Source organism: Rhinatrema bivittatum, chromosome 16 (genome assembly GCF_901001135.1).
Source record: "Rhinatrema bivittatum chromosome 16, aRhiBiv1.1, whole genome shotgun sequence".
In the NCBI taxonomy this organism is placed as follows: Eukaryota; Metazoa; Chordata; class Amphibia; order Gymnophiona; family Rhinatrematidae; genus Rhinatrema; species Rhinatrema bivittatum.
This window is the reverse complement of record NC_042630.1, coordinates 1,317,217-1,340,078: the sequence shown is the minus strand read 5'-3', so window position 1 is coordinate 1,340,078 and position 22,862 is coordinate 1,317,217. Positions and strand designations below refer to the sequence as shown.

General features: G+C 52.7%; 1 protein-coding gene across 2 annotated transcripts in view; it reads left to right on the top strand.

Moving 5' to 3' along the window:
* The window catches only part of USP5 (ubiquitin specific peptidase 5), a 43,086-nt gene extending 26,294 nt beyond the window's left edge, over window positions 1–16,792 (top strand). Inside the window, exons 12-20 of one of the 2 annotated variants that reach the window (XM_029580375.1) lie at window positions 787–940; window positions 2,272–2,446; window positions 2,583–2,671; window positions 2,766–2,945; window positions 3,028–3,171; window positions 7,496–7,641; window positions 7,718–7,874; window positions 16,234–16,318; window positions 16,398–16,792. In XM_029580375.1, coding sequence (XP_029436235.1) covers window positions 787–940; window positions 2,272–2,446; window positions 2,583–2,671; window positions 2,766–2,945; window positions 3,028–3,171; window positions 7,496–7,641; window positions 7,718–7,874; window positions 16,234–16,318; window positions 16,398–16,491 — 1,224 coding nt within the window. In that variant the 3' untranslated portion in view covers window positions 16,492–16,792. The remainder of the gene's footprint in view (window positions 1–786; window positions 941–2,271; window positions 2,447–2,582; window positions 2,672–2,765; window positions 2,946–3,027; window positions 3,172–7,495; window positions 7,642–7,717; window positions 7,875–16,233; window positions 16,319–16,397) is intronic. The other variant, XM_029580377.1, reaches the window with a different exon arrangement.
* The last annotated feature ends 6,070 nt before the right edge of the window (window positions 16,793–22,862 follow it).

The window sequence follows — 22,862 nt, the reverse complement described above, 5'->3', positions numbered from 1 at the left end:
GTTTTGTATTGGATGCGGTATTCCCACACTTCAAAACATGGATTTTCTTATTGTCTACCAGACCAATCCAGATGGATGGGTTTCTCTTCCCTAGTAGCAGATCTGCATTGAGCTACATAAGATATTGTGGCACCTGCAGCCTTGGTATTTCTCTGTTTCCAGCAGATGGCTGAGGTGCAAAATCTGGGTGACAGACTGTTCCCAGAAAAGCTTGGGTCTAGCAAGGCTATCGTTCTGGTTGAGTAGGTGGCCCTTTTAAAGAGAGGGACTGGCTTCCTTCATCACTCTGAGTCCAGAATGCAAGGATTGGCAGAGAAGTAGCTGGAGACGGAGATAGGGCACCCTGATGTCTTCCTTACGTGCATCTTTGCTGACATCAGCCTGCCAGATGGTAGGCAAGCATCCCACGCTGTGGAAACGTAGCAGGGTGCTCCTGAGGTGATAGCCTGACATGTCGTCCTTCCCTCAGTCGTGCAGTCCCGGATGGGGGCTTTGGGGGGGAGCTGATGAGTTTTTGTATATTTTTATATAAGATTGGTAATCTGCCTGGAAAAAAACAATTTTACATTGGTGGAACAGAAATTTTAAAAATAGTGTGAGACCTAGGGAAGTGAGGGACGGTCCAGTAGCATGCACATGATGAGAGGATGTCATGAGAGAAGGATGGGACCAGCACTTCTGGGGTGGGGAGGGCCTTTTCAGCCAGGTGAGGATGTGTTGCCATGGACACACATTGATTCATTTCCCCTTGTTCTTCCTCTCTTATCTGGCCCTCTGCTTCCATAGAGGAACTGCCGCAGCTCGTCAAACCCCAGTGAGGTTTTCCGCTTTTTAGTGGAGGAAAAGATTAAGTGTTTGGTCACAGAGAAGGTGAAGTACACTCAGAGGGTGGATTACATCCTACAGCTGCCTGTTCCCATGGATGCTGCACTCAACAAAGGTGAGCAAACTGCTGTAGTGGCAGATTGAAGACCTGTAGGCCAAGCCAGGCTTTGCTATTTGCACTCTCACTGTTGAGGATCCTCTGTGCCCATCCCAGGTTTTATCCTGCACTCCCCCACCACTGAGGACTTTCTGTGCCCGCCCCAGGCTCTACCCCTCACTCACCCACCTCTGAGGATCCTCCGTGCTTATCCCAGGCTTTACCCCTCACTCACCCACCTCTGAGGATCCTCTGTGCTTATCCCAGGCTTTACCTCTCACTCCCTCACAGCTAAGGATCCTCTGTGCTTATCCCAGGCTTTACCCCTCACTCCCCCACCTCTGAGGATCCTCTGTGCTTATCCCAGGCTTTACCCCTCACTCCCCCACCTCTGAGGATCCTCTGTGCTTATCCCAGGCTTTACCCCTCCCTCCTTCACCTCTGAGGATCCTCTGTGCTTATCCCAGGCTTTACCCCTCACTCCCCCACCTCTGAGGATCCTCTGTGCCCATCCCAGGCTTTACCCCTCACTCCTCCACCTCTGAGGATCCTCTGTGCCCGTCCCAGGCTTTACCCCTCACTCCCCCACCTCTGAGGATCCTCTGTGCCCGTCCCAGGCTTTACCCCTCACTCCCCCACCTCTGAGGATCCTCTGTGCTTATCCCAGGCTTTACCCCTCACTCCCCCACCTCTGAGGATCCTCTGTGCCCATCCCAGGCTTTACCCCTCACTCCCCCACCTCTGAGGATCCTCTGTGCCCGTCCCAGGCTTTACCCCTCACTCCCTCACCTCTGAGGTTCCTCTGTGCTTATCCCAGGCTTTACCCCTCACTCCCCCACCTCTGAGGATCCTCTGTGCTTATCCCAGGCTTTATCCCTCACTCCCCCACCTCTGAGGATCCTCTGTGCTTATCCCAGGCTTTACCTCTCACTCCCTCACAGCTAAGGATCCTCTGTGCTTATCCCAGGCTTTACCTCTCACTCCCTCACAGCTAAGGATCCTCTGTGCTTATCCCAGGCTTTACCCCTCACTCCCCCACCTCTGAGGATCCTCTGTGCCTGTTCCAGACTTTACCCCTCACTCCCCCACCTCTGAGGATCCTCTGTGCCTGTTCCAGACTTTACTCCTCTCTCCCCACTACTGAGATCCTGGTCTTATTCCAAGCTTTAGCTCGTCATTCTCACATTGTGCTCATTCCAGGCTTTCTTACATTCAGAGAGTTTGTATCCACTTCCCCTGGGAGATTATTCTATGCATCTACTTACCATTCCTTTAAAGAAATGTTTCCTTATGTTCCTTAAGTATCACATCAAGCCTCATTCATTCACGGCGCCTTCTCCTTTCCGTAGAGGACCTTGTGGAGTACGAGGTGCAGAAGCAGCAGGCGGAGGAAGAGAAGTTACCCTTGCCAGACTTGGTTCGTGCCCAGATACCATTCAGTGCCTGCCTGGAGGCCTTTGCTGCCCCGGAGCAGGTGGAGGACTTCTGGAGCACAGCGCTGCAGGCCAAGTCCATGGCCATCAAGTGAGCAGGGTTAGAGGAGAGGGGGGGGGGGGGGGGGCGGTGGAGGAATTAGGTCTGGAAGAGTGGGCGGTTTTCTTTCTCTTTACAATTGTGTCATGCGTGAGATCTCATGCTTTCCTGTCTCTCTCGCTCCCAGGACAACTCGCTTCGCCTCTTTCCCGGACTATTTGGTGATCCAAATTAAAAAGTTCACCTTTGGCCTTGACTGGGTCCCCAAAAAACTTGGTAAGGGGGCTGTGGATGGGAGGGTAGAGCTTTTTCTTCAGCGGGAGTCTGTGCAGAGCCGGAAAGACGGGTTGGATGTGCTCTGTCTCCACAGATGTCTCCATAGAAATGCCAGAAGATCTGGATATCAGGCAGCTGCGGGCCCTGGGGCTGCAGCCTGGCGAGGAGGAGCTGCCTGACATGGCCCCCCCACCCCTGCTGACTCCGGACGAGCCCAAAGGTAGCCACGATGAGGACGACTCGTTCTGCTCCCCTCAGTTCTCCTCTCCAACATGTTAGTGTTTCTTATCCTCCCCCCTGCCCCCTCTGTGCAGCCCCAGGCTTCCAGCTCTCACCTGCCTTCTCGCTCTCTGCAGCCCCCATGCTGGAGGAGTCTGTGATTATCCAGCTGGTGGAGATGGGCTTCCCTATGGAGGCGTGTCGCAAAGCGGTCTACTACACCGGCAACAGCGGCGTGGAGGCGGCCATGAACTGGGTGATGGCGCACATGGACGACCCAGGTATCAACGCAGCAATCCCTCCCCACGCTGCATTTCCTGCTCTCACCTTTTGCTCATTGCAATTCTTGGCTGAGGAAGGGAGTATTAGCTCTTGGAAACTAGTTAAGAAAAGGAAAATTAGTCCTTCCCTGCTAATGTTTGTTCCTGTACGTACCCGGATCAGTCCAGACTGCTGGTATTGCCCCCCCCCCCCCCCCCCCCCAGCACACTTAAAAACAAATCTCTGCCTGTATAGGAGAGAGCCACCTACAGTCCAGAACAGCTGAGAAGCTGAGGCCTGTGTATGTTTCTCCATTGGTGCACCTGAGGTTTGTGTCTGCTCGGCATCGGGGGTGAGGAGGAAACCGCGCGGCTGGGGCTGTTTTTCAGCAGCAGCGACTTTGTCTTCTCCTGCTTGAGGTTATTTTTACCCGTGGCGTACGATGCCATCTCCCACTGAGCGCAGGAAAGGGGCGCACTCGCCTCAGTGTGGCCCCTCTGTGCCCTGCCTGTGTCTGTGGAGGCGAGGGAGCCTCGGTAAAAGGATCAGAGGGCAGATGCTGCAGGCCCCCTGCAGGAGCCCTGACATGCATGGGGGGGGAAGGCAGGGACTCCCCTCCCTGCTTTCTTCTGTGCATCAGGGGCCTGGAGGAGGGGGAGATGCGCCAGCGGACACAAGGGGTGACCTGGCGCCTCTGGAGCAGGAAGACCGCTGCAGATTTTGTTTTATTAATGCATGAGGCCTATCTCACTAGGCAGGAGCTGGCGGCAGAGGTCGGCTTTTGAGATGATCCAAGACAAGGCTAAGAAGGCTCAGGCTGAGGCACCTCCCAGGATGGGGATCAATCGTGAGGAGAGGATTTTTCCTCTGAGAATTCTGATGGCGCTGATCCACAGGGCGGCGAACCACAAGACCTGCAAGTGGACCAGGGCTGTGGTCAGGGTGTGGTTCCACTGGGGGACCCGGATGCGGACGAGGTCCCTCTAGCAGAAGGGGATGACCCGAGGGTGTGGTCAGGTTATTCCGTAAGGAGGAGTTGTGGCCTCTCATCCCTCGGGTTCTGGAGGAGCTGGGAATTAAGGTTGCGCAGGAGGATTCCAACAATGAAGAGGTAAACCCAGTGATGGAGGGACTGCGAGGACCTCCGAGGGCATTCCCTTTGCCGAAACAGATAAAGAAGCTGATTGACCAGGAATGGGATTTCCCAGAAGCTGGTTTGAAGGTGGCCAGGGCTATGGCCCGGTTGTATCCCCTGCTGGAGGTGTCAGCGGGGAATTCTGTGGCAGGGTTGGTGGCCTTGAAAGATGCGCAGGAGCAGAGGCTGTTTGAGCCTTAGGGCTGCAGTCTGCGCTGTTCTAATGCAGGGGGCCTGTTTGTGCTGGGTGCAGGCAGCGGAAACCTCTGCAGACCCTGGCCAGGATGCTCGCTTGGAAGTGGGGGTGGCCTATATATGCCTTGCACTTTGGCTAGGAATATGGTGTCCACTGTAGCAGCACGAAGGCTTCTGGGGCTACGTAATTGGTCGGCGGATGTTTGGTCGAAGATGCAGCTTTGTAATCTCCCCTTCAAAGGAAGGTGGTTGTTTGGGGAAGATCTAGAGATGTTTATGAAGCATTTGGCAGATCTGAAGATGAGGGAAGTAAGAAGACCGTCCCGTTTCGCAGTGAGATTTCACTCCAGCAGAGGTTCTTCAGGGCTCAGGAAGGCAGCATAGACCATAGAGGAGCAGCCAGAGAGATGAAGGCGGGCTGCTCCACTCCTCCCTGGTGGGGCTCTGACTATGCCGGAATCACTTTGGACCAGGGGCTGTTGGAAGGAATAAGGGGAGGCTAAGGTTTAGAATTTTCTTGCCCCCCTCCCCCCCCCCCCTTTGTAGTGTCCCGTTGTGCTACGCCCGGCATGCGGGTGGCGGTGCGGAAGACTCTGCTGCATCCTTCCGGTGCCGCAAGAGGAACACGGTCATTGAAGGTATTCCGTGTACTTCCTGGTTCCCAAGGAGGGCTCGTCTTGGCCCATTCTGGATCTGCAAAGGGATGAACATGGCATTGCGGATGGAAACATTACGAATGGTGATTGCAGCGCTGTGCAAAGGGGAGTTTCTGGGCTCCTTGGAGCTTATGGAGGCCTATCTTCACATTCCCATCCGAGCAGACCATCGGATGTTTCTACACGTCACGGTGCTAGAGGAGCATTTTCAGTTTCCAGCTCTTCCCTTCGGGCTAGCTACTGCTTTGAGAGCATTCACAAAGGTGATGGTGGTAGTGGCGGTGGCCCTCAGAAGAGAAGGGATACTGGTGCATCTGTACCTGGACAATTGGCTTATTCGGGTGAAGTCACAGGTGGTCGCGCTCTGTTCCATTCAGCAAGTGACAGAACACCTGAATTCCCTGAGCTGATTGATAAACCGGGCGAAGAGCTGTCTGGAACCGTTCCTTACCCCAGAGATGGTGCTCAACTTGCAGTCTCAAATGGTTTGACTGAGGAAACTGTTGGTTCCCAAGGTCTGGGATTATTTTCAGGTGCCAGGGCCCATGGCTTCTGGGCTGGGTTTGGTGTCATGGGCGTTTGCACGCATGCATCCTCTTCAGAAGGGAATCCGATGTCTGAGGAGTTTCTGCTGCTGTTACCACTCCAGGAGGAATCCAGGTCCAGTCTCTCATGGTGGCTATCATGGTCCAGTTTAGAGAAGGGAGTGGATTTGGAGGTTCCAGACTGGGAGGTAGTAACCACAGATGCCAGTCTGAGCGGTTGGGGAGCGATATGTCAAGGATCTACAGCCCAAGGGCAGTGGTCTCCGTTGGAAGCATCCTGGGTCAATCAACCATCTGGAAACAAGAGCTATCCAGAGGGCACTGTTTTTCTTTCTTCCTCCGATTCAGGGACGGGCGGCACATGTGTTCTCAGACGATGCGACGACTGTGGCCTATATCAATCGTCGGGGCAGAACAAAGAGTCTCTTGGTGGCTCAGGAGGATCACAAACTCTTTGCCTGGGCAGAACTTCATCTGGTGGCTCTAGCAGTGACTCGCCTAGCAGGGGTGGACAATGCGCAGACGGATTATCTCAGCAGACAACAGTTGGACCCGGGAGAATGGGAGCTGTCAGCGGAAGCCTTTGTGCTCATTTGGCACAGTTGGGACAAGGAAGAATGCCAAGGCAACCAAGTTTTACAGCCGCCGAAGGGAGTTAGGCTCCGCAGGGATAGACGCCCTAGTTCAGCCATGGCCAGAGAGGCTCCTGCTATGTCTTTCCTCCATGGCTGCTCGTATGTCAGGTGTTGTATCGAATTGAGCGGCATCATGGTAGAGTGTTCCTGGTAGTGCTGGAGTGGCCATGCCGTCCGTGGTTTGCAGACCACGTTCACTAGCAGTAGACGGGACCCGTTCAGTTAAGCCACCTGAGACCCTTGCCGATCTAACCGCAGAGGTAGCAGACCACCCTGAAGTGCCTTCACCTTTCGCAAGACATCCGGACCACAGGCCTGCCTGATTCAGCCGTGAGTGCAAGCCTGCCACGAGGCTGGGCCATGCGCCGCTACTGCTGCACCCGCCAGAGGAAGCCGGAAAATAGCCCTGCACCAACCCGCCACTAAATCAGTGATCACTGCTGCAAAATGATCTGCAAGCCTGGCTGCTGTGAGTAAAGAAACTCGAGGCACCTGCTGTCTCTCTTCCTTTATATTGCAGGCAGCAACTTAGCCCTGGCCATAAGAATCAGAAGGCATATTTCCCTGTTCCTCCGGGCTGAAACTGAAGAGCACCAGATGTCTATCCCATGGATCGAGGTAAAAAGGATCACCAACCCCCTGCTCGTCTGCCTCACACCAGGGAGGATGTCCCCACCAGGACCTCACAACCCCCTGGGAGCATCCCGGACTCTTCTTTTTACATTTTTTTTTCTTTTATTCCAGACTGCAGGTTTTGCACCATCTACCATCTGCTGGAGACTGAGAAATACTGAGGGACTTCAGGTGGCACACCAGGTTATGTATAGTGATGGTGAAACTTTCTCTGTCTCCATCTGCTGGCAGGGAGGCAAAATGCAGGAGTCTGGACTGATCTGGGTACGTACAGGGAATGTATTGCTAGTCCAATAAAAAGGAATCGCCATGTATATATTCTTTCTTTTTATTTGACTTTTTTTTCTCACACTGCTAATTCACTTGTGGAGCAAGAAGGGGGATACAAGATACTAGAGAGGCAGCAGTGTGCTTGGGGCTTAGATATGCATAGATATGGTGATAGTGGAGTTTCTCAGCTGATGTACCCATTGCTACAGTGGTCCCCAGCGGTTCTTTGTTTGCTGTGACCCCTAACAATGTGCTGTGACTCTTCTTATCTGCAGACTTTGGCAGCCCATTGGTGCTGCCAGGCTCCAGTGGCCCCGGCAGCATCAGTACCTCAGCAGAGCCCCCCTCGGAAGATGGCATTGCAACCATTGTGTCCATGGGCTTCTCCAGGGAGCAGGCCGTGAAAGCCCTGCGAGTCACGGTGAGTTCCTGCCCTTCCCCTGCTCCTGCCCAGGGTGAGTACATGCAAGGCTCATCAGGTTGTGTCTGCCCCACAGAGTAACAGCTTGGAGCGAGCTGTGGACTGGATATTCAGCCACATTGATGATCTGGATACAGAAGCTGCTATGGACATCTCTGAGGGAGGCCGTTCCGCAGCAGAATCTCTCTCTGAGTCAATCCCCGTTGGACCCAAAGTCCGGGATGGGCCAGGAAGTGAGTATCACAGGCGGGGAACTATTATTAAAGTCGTCCATTGCACCTGAAGCTTGGAGGGTGGCCAGCATAACCCCGACCTTTGGAAAGGGATCCGGGAAACTACAGACCGGTTAGCCTGACTTCAGTGCCAGGAAAAATAGTGGAAAATATTCTAAACATCAAAATCACAGAACATATAGAAAGACCTGGTTTAATGGAACAAAGTCAGCATGGCTTTACCCAGGGCAAGTCTTGCCTCACAAATCTGCTTCACTTTTTTGAAGGAGTTAATAAACATGTGGATAAAGGTGAACCGGTAGATGTAGTGTACTTGGATTTTCAGAAGGCGTTTGAAAAGTTCCTCATGAGAGGCTGCTAGGAAAGGTAAAAAGTCATGGGATAGGTGGCGATGTCCTTTCGTGGATTGCAAACTGGTTAAAAGACAGGAAACAGAGAGTAGGATTAAATGGGCAATTTTCTCAGTGGAAGGGAGTGGACAGTGGAGTGCCTCAGGGATCTGTATTGGGACCCTTACTGTTCAATATATTTATAAATGATCTGGAAAGAAATACGAGTGAGATAATCAAATTTGCAGATGACACAAAATTGTTCAGAGTAGTTAAATCACAAGTAGATTGTGATAAATTGCAGGAAGACCTTGTGAGACTGGAAAATTGGGCATCCAAATGGCAGATGAAATTTAATGTGGATAAGTGCAAGGTGATGCATATAGGGAAAAATAACCCATGCTATAGTTACACAATGTTAGGTTCTATCTTAGGAGCTACCACCCAGGAAAGAGATCTAGGCGGCAGTCAAAAAAGCAGTGTTAGGAATTATTAGGAAAGGAATGGAGGGCCATGGTGGGATTGCACCTGGAGTGCAATTCTAGTCACCACATCTCAAAAACGATATAGCTGCATTTGAAAAATTACAGAGAAGGGCAACCAAAATGATAAAGGGGATGGAACAGCTCTCCTATGAGGAGGCTATGGCTGTTCAGCTTGGAGAAGAGACGGCTGAGGTAGGATATGATACAGGCCTATAAAATCATGAATGGAATAGAACAGTAAATGTGAATCGATTTACTCTTTCAAAAAATACAAAAATTATAGGACACACCATGAAGTTTGTGAGTAGCACATTTAAAACTAATCAGAATTATTTTTTACTCAAAGCTCATTCCCTGTACCTACCCTGGGCTTTCCCTCTCTGCCAGCTGATGGAAACGCTGTATATAACCCATTCCCTGTATGTACCCGGATCAGTCCAGACAGTGGGTTGAGCCTCCTGTCCACAGATGGAGACATAGGATACCCTTTAGTTTTTTCTCTATCAGGACAGTGCTCACCCTGCATCCCTTCAGAATTTCCCTATCTCCAGCAGATGCAGATGGCAGACCATGCGGCTCCCCTCTAGTCAGATTGTTTGGGAAAGTCTACTTTCTCCCTCTTTCTGTCTTATTTGGATCAAGCGAGTACTTAACTTCTAATTCCCTGTACGTACCGGGTCAGTCCAGACACCTGGGGTTTGGAGACAGAGAAGTTTTCTCAAACAACCCTGCCATATATACTCAGGTGCCACCCACAGCCCCTCAGTCTTACTCTGTCTCCACAGTCTCTGGGGATCCCTGATTGAAACAAGTTGCTAATGTAGGATTTAGTCAGGGTCTTGATTGTATTTTTTGGTGAGCTCTCTCTTTCAGTTAAAAAAAAAAAAAATAACAGGACAGAGAGCAAGTCCCTCGTCAGCAGTTCTGAGAGCCTCCCAGGGGGTTGTAAGGTCCTGAGGGGACCATCCCTCCTGGTCGAGGCCACTGCTAAGGGTCGAGGACCCTGCACTTACTGGTCAGCAGCGTTGGGGGTGATACCAGGGAGCCCGGCTCGCTCACCCCCACAGGAGCAGGACCTGTATCCAGAACAGGGACAGCGAACGGCAAGTTCCCTGTATGTACCCGGATCAGTCCAGAGCGTGGGTTGAGCCTCCTTTCCAGCAGATGGAGACAGACTAAACTGAAATGATATCCTATATCAAGACAGAGCCTACCCTGCAGCCCTTCAGTATTTGTCTGTCTCCAGCAGATGCCAGGCAGCTCACCCTGCGGTTCCCTGATCTTGGCTAGTAGCCCTTTTACAGTTTGGGTACTTACCTTAGAGGATCAAGCAAGTATTTTGGTTTTTGTTTTCTGGTAATTAAGAGAAAAAAAAAAGGAAATTGGCTCTGTTTTGTTTTCTGGAGACAGCACTGTCTCCACGCTCTTGCGGGGCTTAGGGGGCTTGGTCCCTTGTGTTTTTCATAGCCTAAGCCCCTGTTCCCGGTGCTCCTAGTGGGGGTGAAACTGGTGGTCCAGTCACTCCCCCCTCACTTGGCTGCCTATTTCGATCGGGAGAGTTTCTCCCCTGCTAGTACAAGTTTCTTTGCCTGCTTTCAGCTTTAAAAAAAAAAAAATAATTTCTGCCAAAGCTCCTTTACTTTCCCTTCGGGGACAGAGTTATTTCATTCTCCGGCAGCCTGGTGTTATTAGAGGAGCGTGCAGGGTTCAGTCCACTGCCTCCGCTCCTTCCAGCAGCAAGGCTCCTCTATCAGCTGATTTCCCCTTCTGATCACGGCTCCTCTTCAGTGAGCTGCCGAGATCACAGTGCTGCCTGGCTTTTGGGGAGCCCTCGACGCGTTTTTCGCATGAGGGGCTCTGTTCTTCGTGCTTACTGGGGGGGGGTGGAAGGTCCCTCCCAGGCAGCACGCTCTAATCCAGCCCAGGGTCGTTCCTCTCAGTTTGTGGCCAGGCCGTTCCCGGGTCGGCAAACCGCGGGAATGGTGGCCATCTTGGGAGTTTCAGCAGCTCCCGATTCGGAGCTGCTCAGCGAGGACAATGCAAATTTTTTAGGTTCACCCCCCCCCCCCCGGCAAGTCTAGGCCTCATTTTTCTTCGGAATTTGTGCTCCTTATGCACAAATCCTATCTGGCCAGCTTGCAGGAGGAGGAGGATCCCTCCCCAGGTCCCCTGCCAGCCAAGCTCCCACGGTTGGACCCTCCGATCGCTCCTCCGACGCCTCTGGGAACCCCTGATCCGGATCTGAATTTGGACTCTGTGGAGACGCTTCCTCCTCTGGAAGGGGATGATCCCAGAATTCTCCGCCTGTTTCAGAAAGAAGAGTTGGATCCCATCATCCCTTTTGTCCTTCAGGAGTTGGGGATTGAGGGTTCCCCGGCTGATACTCTTACTGCTGCGCTACCCAAGCACATGGACCCGGTCCTGGTGGGACTCAGGGCTCCGGCGGCCGCTTTTCCTTTTCACCCTATGCACAAATTGCTACTCCTCCGGGAATGGGAAGCTCCCGAAGCGGGGCTCCGCATCAGGAGGGCCATGGACAAACTTTACCCTCTCCCGGAGGACTGCCTGGAAATGCTGAAAATTCCCACAGTGGATTTCAGTTTCCGTGGTGACCAAGCACCCTACTATTCCGGTAGTGGGAGTTACTGCTTTAAAAGATGTGCAGGATCACAAACTCGAATTCCACCTCAAGCGTATCTTCGAGGTGCTGGCCTTGGGGGTTCGGGTGACTATTTGCAGCAGTTTCATGCAGTGGGCAGGCCTTAGGTGGGTCCAGCAGTTACTCGGCACCCAAGACCCTCCCAGCTGCTGAGGCGGAGCAGGCTGAAAGGTTGGAAGGCGTTATTGCCTATGGAGCGGACGCTCTGCACGATCTTCTCCGCGTCCAGGCAAAAGCAATGGCCTCTGCGGACTCTGCCAGAAGGCTCCTCTGGTTACGCAAATGGTCGGTGGATCCGGCATCCAAGACGCGGTTAGGCACTCCACCTTTTAAAGGAAAGTTGCTTTTTGGCGAGGACCTTGAGCAGCTCATTGATTCCTTGGGTGAGAACAAGGTGCATAAGCTGCTGGAGGACTGACCGAAACAATCCCGAGCTTTTGTGCCTTCCTGTTCCAGGTTTCGGGGCCAACGTCTGTATATGGCTAGAGGACATGATGCTACTTCTCGGGGTTATCCTTCCAGGTCTCAGTCTTGGTCTCAGCCCTTTCGAGGTCGCCACCCCTTCCGCGAGGGGGCCTCCCAGCGTTCCACCCCAAAGTCCGCTTCCCAGTGAGATTCGGTCGACCCATTCTTCCGTTCCCAATCTAGGGGGTCACCTCTCCCGATTCTTCGAGGAATGGGTCAAGATCACATCGGACCAGTGGGTTCTCGAGATTATCCGAGGCGGTTACGCTTTAGAATTTTCTCGAGATCTGCCGGACCTTTATGTAGTCTCTCCTTGCGGGCATCTCAAGCGGGATGCGGTAGCCCAAACCCTTACCAGGCTCCAGCTGCTGGGAGCCATTGTCCCGGTCCCAGAGGAGGAGCTAGGCGCCAGCCACTATTCCATCTACTTCATAGTGCCCAAAAAGGAAGATTCCTTTCGCCCGATCTTGGATCTCAAGAGGGTCAACCGGGTCCTCAAGGTGCCTCATTTCCGGATGGAGACCCTGAGGCGGTCATAGCGGCGATTCATCCCAGCGAATACTTAGCCTCTCTTGACCTGACGGAGGCGTACTTACACATCCTGATTCGCTCCGACCACCACATCCTGGGCCAGCATTTTCAGTTTTGGGTGCTTCCTTTCAATCTCGCTTTTGTCTAGCGGGCCTGGCTTTTGAACGGAGACGTCTGAGATGTAAAGGTTATAAGGAGGAGGTGATTACCACTCTCCTGCGGGCGCATAAGTCATCTTCTTTTCTCTACAGAAAGCGTTGCTGTCCCACTGGAAGCCGGTCTCGCAGGAGTTCCAAACACCCCTACCACTCTCAGACTCTACCATTGCCAGCATGCAGTGGTGGCTTTCACTCGCCCATCTCTTGAAAGGAGTGCTTTTTGAGACACCCCAGTGGATCGTTGTGACGACGGATGCCAGCCTCTCCGGCTGGGGAGCAGTGTGTCAGCACCAGTCTACACAAGGGCGGTGGTCTCTTGTGCAGTCCCGATGGCACATTTATTATTTATTTATTTATTTATTTATTTAAAGTCTCTTCTATACCGATAGCCGTTCGCACATCGTATAGGTTTACATCAAACAAAAAACTTTTGGGCAGGGCCCTTACAAGTAACAGTCGAAGAAAGTTAACTAATGACAAGGTAACTAAATAAGGAGTATCATATGCAATTATAGTAACAGTAACTATTGATAAACTTATTGGCTGAAATAACTAAGTAAAAATAAATAAATAGAACAACTATAATAAATCGTCTGGAAGCCCGAGCTGTCTGTCTGGCACTCAAGACGTTCCTGCCCTTGCTCCATCACAAAGCTGTGCGGGTCCTCTCCGACAATGCCACCACAGTAGCTTACATCAATTGCCAGGGTGGCACCAGGAGTCGTCTGGTGGGTCTGGAGGCCAGCAAGCTGCTCTCCTGGACGGAGAGACACCTGTGTCGTCGGGCAGCTTCCCACATTGCGGGGACGGAGAATGTGCAAGCGGACTTCCTCAGCTGGCAACACCTAGACCCCGGAGAGTGGGAGTTGTCCGGGGCGATGAATCTTCTGGTGCGCAAGTGGGGAGTTCCTCACCTCGACCTGATGGCTACCTTGAACAACGCAAAGGCTCCCAGATTCGTCAGCCGCAGACGGGAGCACTGCTCGGCAGGGATGGATGCCCTGGTTCTTCCCTGGCCTCACGACGTTCTTCTCTGTGTTCCCACCTTGGCCTCTGGTGGGAAAGGTACTCAGAAGGATAGAACTCCACAAGGGGCTGGTCATTCTCGTAGCGCCAGAATGGCCTCGGAGACCGTGGTTCGCGGACCTGGTGAACCTCGCAACCAACTGTCCTCTTTGCCTCGGTCACCTCCCAAACCTGCTCCACCATGGACCAGTATTTTTCGATCAGGCGAATCGTTTTTGTCTAGCAGCCTGGCTTTTGAGTGGCAGCACCTGAGAAAGAAAGGGTATAAGGAGGAAGTTATCTCCCCTCTCTTGTGGTCACGGAAGACCTCTACCTCTCTTGCTTACATCCGCGTATGGAGAGTGTTTGAGAATGCATGTGCTGAGTCCGGAGTCCAGGCGAGCAATGCTCCGGTGTCTCAGGTCCTTTCCTTCCTGCAGTCTGGTCTCTCCAAAGGTTTGTCTTTCAGTTCTCTGCGGGTGCAGGTTTCCGCCCTCTGTTCTCTCCTTGGGCGTATCGATGGTTACGCGGTGGCGACTCATCCGGATGTCATTCGCTTCCTTAAAGGGGCCAAACATTTAAACCCACCTGTCCGGCCTACTTGTCCGTCATGGAGCCTCAATTTGGTGCTTCAAGCCCTTTGCGAGGCACCTTTCGAAATTCTCCGGCAGCCACGCTTAAAGACCTCACTCTTAAGACAGTATTTTTGGTCTCTATTTGCTCGGCCAGGAGAGTGTCCGAGCTCCAAGCCTTGTCTTGTCGGGAGCCTTTTCTCTGCTTTTCTGACTCAGGTGGCACCGTCTTGAGGGAAACACCTGGTCTCATGCAGCGGGCAAGCCTTAGGTGGATTCAACAACTACTCAGCACCCAGGACCTCCCGTCTGGAGAGGCAGAACAGGCAGAGCGGCTGGCATTCGTCGTCACAACGATCCACTGGGGTGTCTCCAAAGGCACTCCTTTCAAGAGATGGGCGAGTGAAAGCCACCACTGCATGCTGGCAAAGGTCGTGTCTTCTTTTCACGTCAATCAGTCAGTGGCGCTTCCTGTCTTTTCTCCTGGAGACATTGCGCGCAAGCCTGGCGGGGACCTCGGGTGTCTTGATGTACAGAGAGTCCTACTCCAGTACTTACAGGCTACTAACGAATTTCTCATCTCTGATCATCTCTTTGTCCTATGGAGTGGCCCAAATAGAGGTAAGGAGGCCATAGCGTCGGCTTATATCTGTTGTGGCCGGTCGGTTCCGGAGGGTTTGAAGGCCCATTCTTTGCGTGCGCAATCTACTACTTGGGTGGAGAGTCAGTCGGTCTCTGCTCAGGAAATCTGCAGGGCGGCTACTTGGAAGTCTCTGCATACTTTTGCTCATCGTCATCGCCTCGATATCCAGGCGCCAGTGTTTGGCTCCTTCGGCAGGCAGGTGCTTCGAGTGGGTTTGTCTTGATCCCACCCCAGTTAGGGTGGTACATCCCAAGAGTCTGGACTTATTACAGGGAAAGGAAAATTGGTTCTTACCTGCTCATTTTGATTCCTGTAGTACCACGGATCAGTCCAGACTCCTGCCCAGGCTGTGGTTTCTTTTTTATTCGTCCGCTTGAAGGTTTTTTCCTTTTTTTGTTTGGTTCTTAACAGCATTTTGGATCCAGTTACTTCCTATCAGGCACCGGAAGTCTTTCTCAACTGGATGTCTATGTAAGAGCATAGACATCCAGTTGGAGCATAGACATCACGTGTTGGTTGTTAATTGCTTGAACTTCTCCTTTTTAACTTTACCTTTTCTTGCTTTGATAACGTTTATACTGAAGGGATGCAGGGTGAGCACTTTCCTGATATAGCATACCCTTTAGTTTTTTTTCTCTGTCTCCATCTGCTGGACTGATCCGTGGTACTACAGGAACGAAAATTAGCAGGTAAGAACCAATTTTCCTGTATGCCACCTTCAGTCCCTCAATATTTCTCCCCTGTCTCCAGCAGATGGTAAATGGTATAAAACCTGCAGCCTGGAGATAAAAAAGAGATTAAAAGACAAAATTTCTGGATTCTCCCAGGGAAGTGTGAGGTTCTGTTGGGGCCATCCCCCCCTGGTTTGAGGTGGACGAACAGGGGGTTGGTGACCCTTCTGATAGCTGTGTCTGGAGGTCTGCAGGATGCACATGTGGTGGTCCAGATCCCTCACCCCCCACAAGATAGCAGTCCTACACTGCAAGCCCCCTGGAGCAGGGAAGTTTCCCTTTTACACGGCTTGTCCTGGGCTGGGCTGCTGGAGTTTTGTGATAGGAGCTGGATATAGCCAGTGGTCTGGCCATGTGGCCTGCGCTCCTGGAAGCAAAACCTCTGCACCAGAGGTTGCAGTAATGGCAGCTAGTATAGCTGGGTTTAACGATGGTTTGCAGAAGTCACTAAACTGTTATTAATCAGATAGACTTGGGAAAAGCCACTAATACCTGGGATCCTGCCAGGTACTTGTGACCTGTTGGGAGCAGGATACTGGGCTTGATGGAGTCTTGGGCTGCCCCAGTACGGCAGATCTTATTTGTTTGGTTTGGTTTCTATACCGCTTATGACAAATAAAACGGTTTACATTGTTGTTATCACATCCCCAGTATTAACAGTCTACATCCAGTAATCTTATGGGGCTGTGAAAAATGAGGCGAGAGCACTGCGAAGGGCGTGACAGGGTTACAGAGCTGAGTCTCATGTGCTGCTCTTCCCCTCCCCAATCTGTCTTTTCAGAGTACCAGCTCTTTGCCTTCATTAGTCACATGGGGACTTCCACGATGTGCGGTCACTATGTTTGTCACATTAAGAAGGAGGGCAGGTAAGGCAGGGAATTGCGCCTCATTCTTCCCTATCCCCTGTCTCGCTGGCTGGCTCAGTCATGCTCTCTTTTCTTTCAGGTGGGTGATTTACAACGATCAGAAGGTGTGCGCCTCTGAGAAGCCTCCCAAGGACCTGGGTTACATTTATTTTTACCAGCGAGTGGACAGCTAGAGACTGAGGGAGATGGACATAGACTGCTTCCCGGTGAAGAGAAACTGAGACTGAGGGCTGACTCTGCCCCAGCGTGACAGGGAAGGGGATGAGAAGGCTCCCTGTATTAAGAGTGACGCAGTCTCCCCCACCCTCCCGGGCTTTGTGCATTAGTGTGGTGGGTGGAAGCTCTCATCTCCCCTCCCCCGAGAGCACAGCACCAAACCTGGTCTAGATTACAGTGTGTTGGAGCAGAGGAGGGGGGTTACGCCTCCACCCCGATACCAAAAGAACAAAAATAGAGCTTTCACTCTTAACTCTGCGCCTGTCTGGTTTCTTTGTGTGCCTGTGCAGTCCTGAGGTGGGCATGGGGGCTAGGACAGAATGGAGCTGACCTTGAGTCACCTTGAAGAACAGGCTAACAATCCTTTCCTTTCCAGCAGCAGCAAGAGTCTGCAATGTACCACAGTCCCATGCATGGGCCTCCTGTTGAGAAACGTGGCCCAACCTTAGGAAATGACAGCAGAAAAGGGCCACGTGGTCCATCCAGTCTGCCCACCAAGCTTCTTAGAGTAGAATCTCTTGTGCTGAACAGGTTACCCCATGTTTCTGTTAAGGGTAGCAACTTGCCAGGTTCTTATGGCCTGGATTGGCCACTGTTGGAAACAGGATGTTGGGTTGATGGACCCTTGGTCTGACCCAGCATGGCAATTTCTTATGCTCCATGCAGTTATCTCCAAGTCTTATGATAACCCATAAACAATTTACTGCTAGCAATATTTTTACTGGGTGATGAGCCTTCTGGAAAATTCATACTGTGCTGCTTGCTGTGCTTTGCTTATGGACTTGATCATAGAAGCAGTCCTGTGTTGTTTCCTGATGTCTGCACATCAGTACCCCAGATTGCAAAAGTCACAGCCTGAGATGGTTGTCGTCTGGATCCAATTCCCTTTTCCCCCTGCTATTGAAGCAGACAGCAATATTGCATTCCCTATACGTACCCGGATCAGTCCAGGACAGCTGGGTTTTGCCTCCCCTCCAGCAGATGGAGACAGAAGAAGACTTTGCGGACTCTGTCCTATGCCCCTGAGGTGCCACCTCGTGTCTCCAGCAGATGGTGGAGGTGCAAAGCCCAGTGTCTGGTAGAGGTGCTGAGTTTAGGGTTGGATGTGGTCTGACTTTAGTCTCTTAGTGCTTGATTTTACAAGGGAAGCTTAGTTTAAGGATCCCTTTAAATTAAAAAAAGAAAGTTTGGTTAGGGCAGTGATGGGACAGTTGCGAGTAGCCTCCCAGGGGGTTGGCAGGTCCTGGTGGGACCTGCCAACCCCCTGGTATTCGAGGCTGGAGAGCAGAGGGTTGGGGACCCTGAAACTGCCGCGGCGAGGGCTGATACCGGGGGTCCCTGCTCACTCACCCTCAGCCAGCCTGTGTATGTATATATATATGTGTGTGTGTATATATATATATATATATATATATATATATATATATAATTGTGTGTTTGGGGCTCTCCGGCCATGCATCCGCTCCGTTTTTGTTGATTTTCGCCACTTTCCAGGCCCGCTTTTTGACAGGGAAATCCGTCCATTCGCCACGGTTCTTTTTTCGGGGAGAGCCAGAATCGAGGCTGGGGATGTGCCTCGTGGCTTGGCCTGTGGCAGTGCGCGTGCGTGGATTTCCCGCGCTGGGGTCTGCACAGCCTGTTTCTTTGTCAGGCGGAGAAGGTCCATCGCTCCCCCTCCTTCCTTCCGATGCTGTTTTCACCGTCCTTTTCAGTTCCTATGAGCTCCCGGGGGTTTGTCTTGGTCGTGCTGGTTCTTTTTTCAGGCCCAGATCCTAATTTAGCTCGGGGATCATGCCGCATGGTGCGGCCTGCAGGCTCTTCGGGGAAGCCGATTCCGGTGAAATCGCATGGCAGCAGCGCTAGAGCAGGCAGGGACCCTGGGAGGGCAGAATTGCTGCGGCAGCCTCAGGACCCTTTTCTTCTCAGCGCGGGTACTGAAGCCTCACTGTGAACGTTCAGGGAGCAGGAGAAGGCTGCCCTGGGGGAGGGGAGCTCTCCACCTCTTTCCCCACGTCCTGCAGGCAGCGCAGAGCTAGGACTTGGATGAGTCGTCTTCCTCGTTCTCCAATTTTATTTTGTTGCTGCAGAAAGCCTTCAAAGCACGAAAAGCAGCAAAGAGCCAGGGTACTCAGGTACCCCGTGAGGTCCCGCCATCGCTGGGGGCTGGGACAGGAGCTTCATCACTCCACAAGCGTACCAAGTCACTCAGTGGCATAGAAGCCCCCAAGGCCAAACGCCCTCTCCGGTCCTTTTCCTCTCAGGTGGACAGTTCAGATACAGACGGGATGGATGAAGGAGTCTCCTCCGCAAGCCCCTGGTGAGGGACCGGATGCGGATCAGGATCACCAGCTCCAGCCGGCCAAGCCAGTAGATGCGCCTTAGAAGGTTTCTGGCTCTCGAGATTGTGGAAAACAGGGGCAGAAGGCTCAACAAGTTTCTTTGAGCCTCCCAGGTCCTGGTGGGACCATCCCCCCTGGTATCTGAGGCAAAAGAGCAGGGGGTTGAAGACTCGGGGACTGCTACAGCCGGCGGGTGATACTGGGGAGCCCGGCTCACTCACCCGCGGCAGGCAGCTCAGCGCAGCCTTCAGAGCACTGTATAAATAAATAAAAAGGTAAAAGTTTTTTTTTTTCTGGTTGGCCGGTCCAGCGAACTCCTCAGCTCCTCTCTGCCTGCCTTACCGCCACGTTTCGGCTCGCACAAAGGCCCCTGCTGCCCGGTCTGTTTTTGGTGTGCTTACCTCAGCTAATCGGAGCTAAATTTAATCCAAGGCTATGCCTTGTGGTGCGGCCTGCTCCGCGTGCGGCAGCGTGTGCACCCGCCTCTCTAGAGCCGGCATCTGTGCAGATTGTACCTCGGGGAGGTCCACTGAGAGGAATGCCCATGACAGCAGCAGTTCTTCGCGGTGACCGGAGCCTGGGAGGCTTACAGCTCAGTTGTAGGCGCCTGATCCATTCCTACTTGGTGCAGGAACGGAGGCCATTTTGAAAATGTTCAGGGATGCAGAGAGAGGCACGAAGGGGCCTCCGGGGGGGCAGGTCGCAGGAGGATCAGACTGATACTTCAGATGGTGATCCTGAGGGGGCCTCAGATGGGTCGTCTTTGTCGTTCTCCTCGGACTTGGTGAAGTTTTTTCACAAAATGCACGGAGAGCGTCCAAACGCAAGAGGGGCGCAAGGTCTCTGAGGTTCCCTCCTCCCGTAAGCATCCCAAGTCCCCGCCGGTGGGGGGGGCATACTAAGTCTAAGCGCCCTCTCAGATCCGTGGCAGGTCCGGATGATTCATCTTCGGATCTATCTGATGGAGGAGACCCTTCCCCGCAAGACCTTCAGGGGGTAGACACAGGCCAGGATGGTCAGCCCCTGGTGCCCAAGCAGGGAGGCGCTTCTGCGATGGACGGTGATGATCCCAAGGTGGTAAACTTGTTCCGGAGAGATTAATTGGGGCCGTTTATCCCGAATATTCTGGAAGAGCTCGGAATTGAAGTCCCACAGGAGGATTTGCGTATGGGAGCGGTAGATCCCGTGATGTTAGGTCTAAGAGGTCCAGCTCGCTCTTTTCCCTTTCATATGTTGGTCACTGACCTCTTGTTCCAGGAATGGGACACTCCAGATCTAGGTTTGAAAGTCAGCCACACTATGGATAAGTTGTACCCGCTACCGGAGGATGCGCTGGAACTGCTCGGGGTACCCAAGGTGGATGCGGCAGTCTCTGCAGTCACTACAAAGACCACCACCCCAGTCACGGGAACGACGGCCCTAAAAGATTTGCAGGACCAAAAGTTGAAGGTGCAGCTTAAAAAGATATTTGAGACCTCCTCCCTGGGAGTGCGGGCAGCCATGTGCAGCAGTTTTGCTCTGAGTGTGAGCCTGCGTTGGGTGCAGCACTTACAATGTGTGGCATCCCTTTCGGAAGTGGACGCGGCTCGTCTTTTGGAAGCGGCGGTGGCTTACAGTGCAGACACACTGTATGATCTCCTGCACACATCGGGAAGAACAATGGTCTCTGCCGTTTCGCCCGCAGGCTCCTTTGGCTCAGAAATTGGTCGGCGGATGTCTCCTCAAAGGCTCAGCTGAGTTCCTTGCCTTTCAAGGGAAAGCTGCTATTCGGCCAACAGTTGGAGGACATGATCAAATCTCTGGATGAGAATAAGGTTCACAAACTGCCAGAGGACAGGAGCAGGAGCTCCTTTCCTCAGAGGTCCAGATTCCGGGGGAATCGTTTTCAAACCTCACAGTCATCAGTATCCTCTTCTTGTCAGGCTCCCAGCCGTCAGCATTCCTGGAACCAGTCCTTTCATGGCCGGTGGCTAGCCAGAGATGGAACCTCTCAAGCTCACGGAGGCTCCAAGTCCGCCCAGTGAAGTGAGGCCGGTTCACTCCTCCGTTCCAAGGATAGGGGGAAGGCTCTCCCTTTTTCTGGAGGAGTGAACCAACTTGACCTGAGATCAGTGGGTCCTAAGTATAATCGAACATAGCTACACTTTAGATTTTGGCCGGCCGATCCCCGAACACTACATGGTTTCTCCGTGCGCTTACCATCAAAAGCGTTGGGCAGTGCAGGATACTCTGCAACGCTTGCAGGAGTTGGGCGCCATCGTTCCGGTCCCGGTCGGAGTGCTCCGGAGGAGGCGCTACTCCATCTATTTTGTGGTGCCAAAGAAGGAAGGAACCTTCCAGCCCATCCTGGATTTAAAAAGGGTCAATCTGGCCCTAAAGGTGCCTCTGTTTCGGCTGGAAACCCTGCACTCGATAATAGCGTCCATACACAAAGGGGAATTCTTGCCGTGTCTGGACCTGACCGAAGCGTACTTGCACATACCAATTCGATCGGATCATCAGAAATATCTGCGGTTCCCAGTCATGCATAATTTCCAATTCTGCGCGTTACTGTTCGGGCTGGCGACGGCGCCCAGGGTGTTCACCAAGGTCATGGTAGTTGTGGCAGCAGCCCTGCGAAAAGAGGGCATTCTGGTGCATCCTTACCTAGAGGACTGGCTGATTCGGGCGAAATTGGAAGTCCTTTGCAGAGCAGCGGTTCAGAGAGTTCTACAGCTGCTGACCTCATTAGGATGAGTGGTCAATCCCGACAAGAGCCATCCGATGCCATCCCAGTCCTTGGAGTTTCTAGGGGCTCGGTTCGACACAGTCCTGGGAAAGGTCTTTCTTACCGAGGAGAGACTTTCCAAGCTTCTCACTCTGGTGGAATCCTTGCGGTCCATGCCTCGTCCCAGAGCCTGGGATTATTTACAGATCTTGGGCTCGATGGCATCCACTCTCGAGCTGGTACCGTGGGCCTTTGCTCATATGCGTCCTCTTCAGTCCGCCTTGCTGTCTTGCCACTGATGGACGCGGCGCGCTCCAGTCTTCTTTGGTGGCTCTGCCTGGACAATTTGCGTCAGGGAGTGGATTTGGAAATACCCTCCTGAATAGTGGTCACCAACAATGCCAGCCTCATGGGGTCGGGGGCGGTTTGTCGGGGGGACAGCAGTGCAAGGCCAATGGACAATGACAGAGTCCTCGTGGTCCATCAATCGGTTGGAGACCAGAGCAGTTGGGTTGGCGTTGCAAGCCCTCCTCCCCTTGGTGGAGAGGCGTTCTGTGAGGATTCTCTCCTACAATGTGACGACGGTGGCTTACAACAATAGTCAGGGAGGGACCAGGAGCCGTCCGGTGGCGACGGAAGCTCAGCTCTTGATCCACTGGGTGGAACACAATCTGTACAAGATTGAGGCATCTCACATTGCTGGGGTGGACAGTGTACAGGCAGACTTTCTCAGCCGCCATAAGTTGGACCCAGGGGAGTGGGAACTCTCCGCTGAGGCTTTTCGTCTTCTGTGCCAGCGCTGGACCAAGCCCACCATGGATCTCATGGCAACGTACCGCAATGCCAAGGCTCCTCGATTCTTCAGTCGATGGCAAGAGCCGGGAGCAGAAGGAGTACATCCTCTGGCCAACGGACATCCTGTTGTACGGTTTTTCTCCATGGCCGTTGGTCGGAAAGTTTCTACGCCGCATAGAGATCCATCCGGGAAAGGTGGTACTCGTGGCCGAGGCATCCGTGGTTTGTGGATCTCCTGAATCTAGCAGTGGATGGTCCGCTTCAGTTTCTGCAGTCTCCCAACCTCCTGAGTCATGGTCCCATTTGTTTTGGAGAGGTAGATCGCTTTTGTCTAGCAGCATGACTTTTGCTGCTAGACAGAGGCTTAGCAGAGGCTAAGGCGTAAGGGTTACTCGGATGCGGTGGTAGCTACACTCTTACAGTCCAGGAAAAACTCTACATCCATTGCATATGTTTGGATTTGGGGAGCATTTGAATCCTAGTGCAT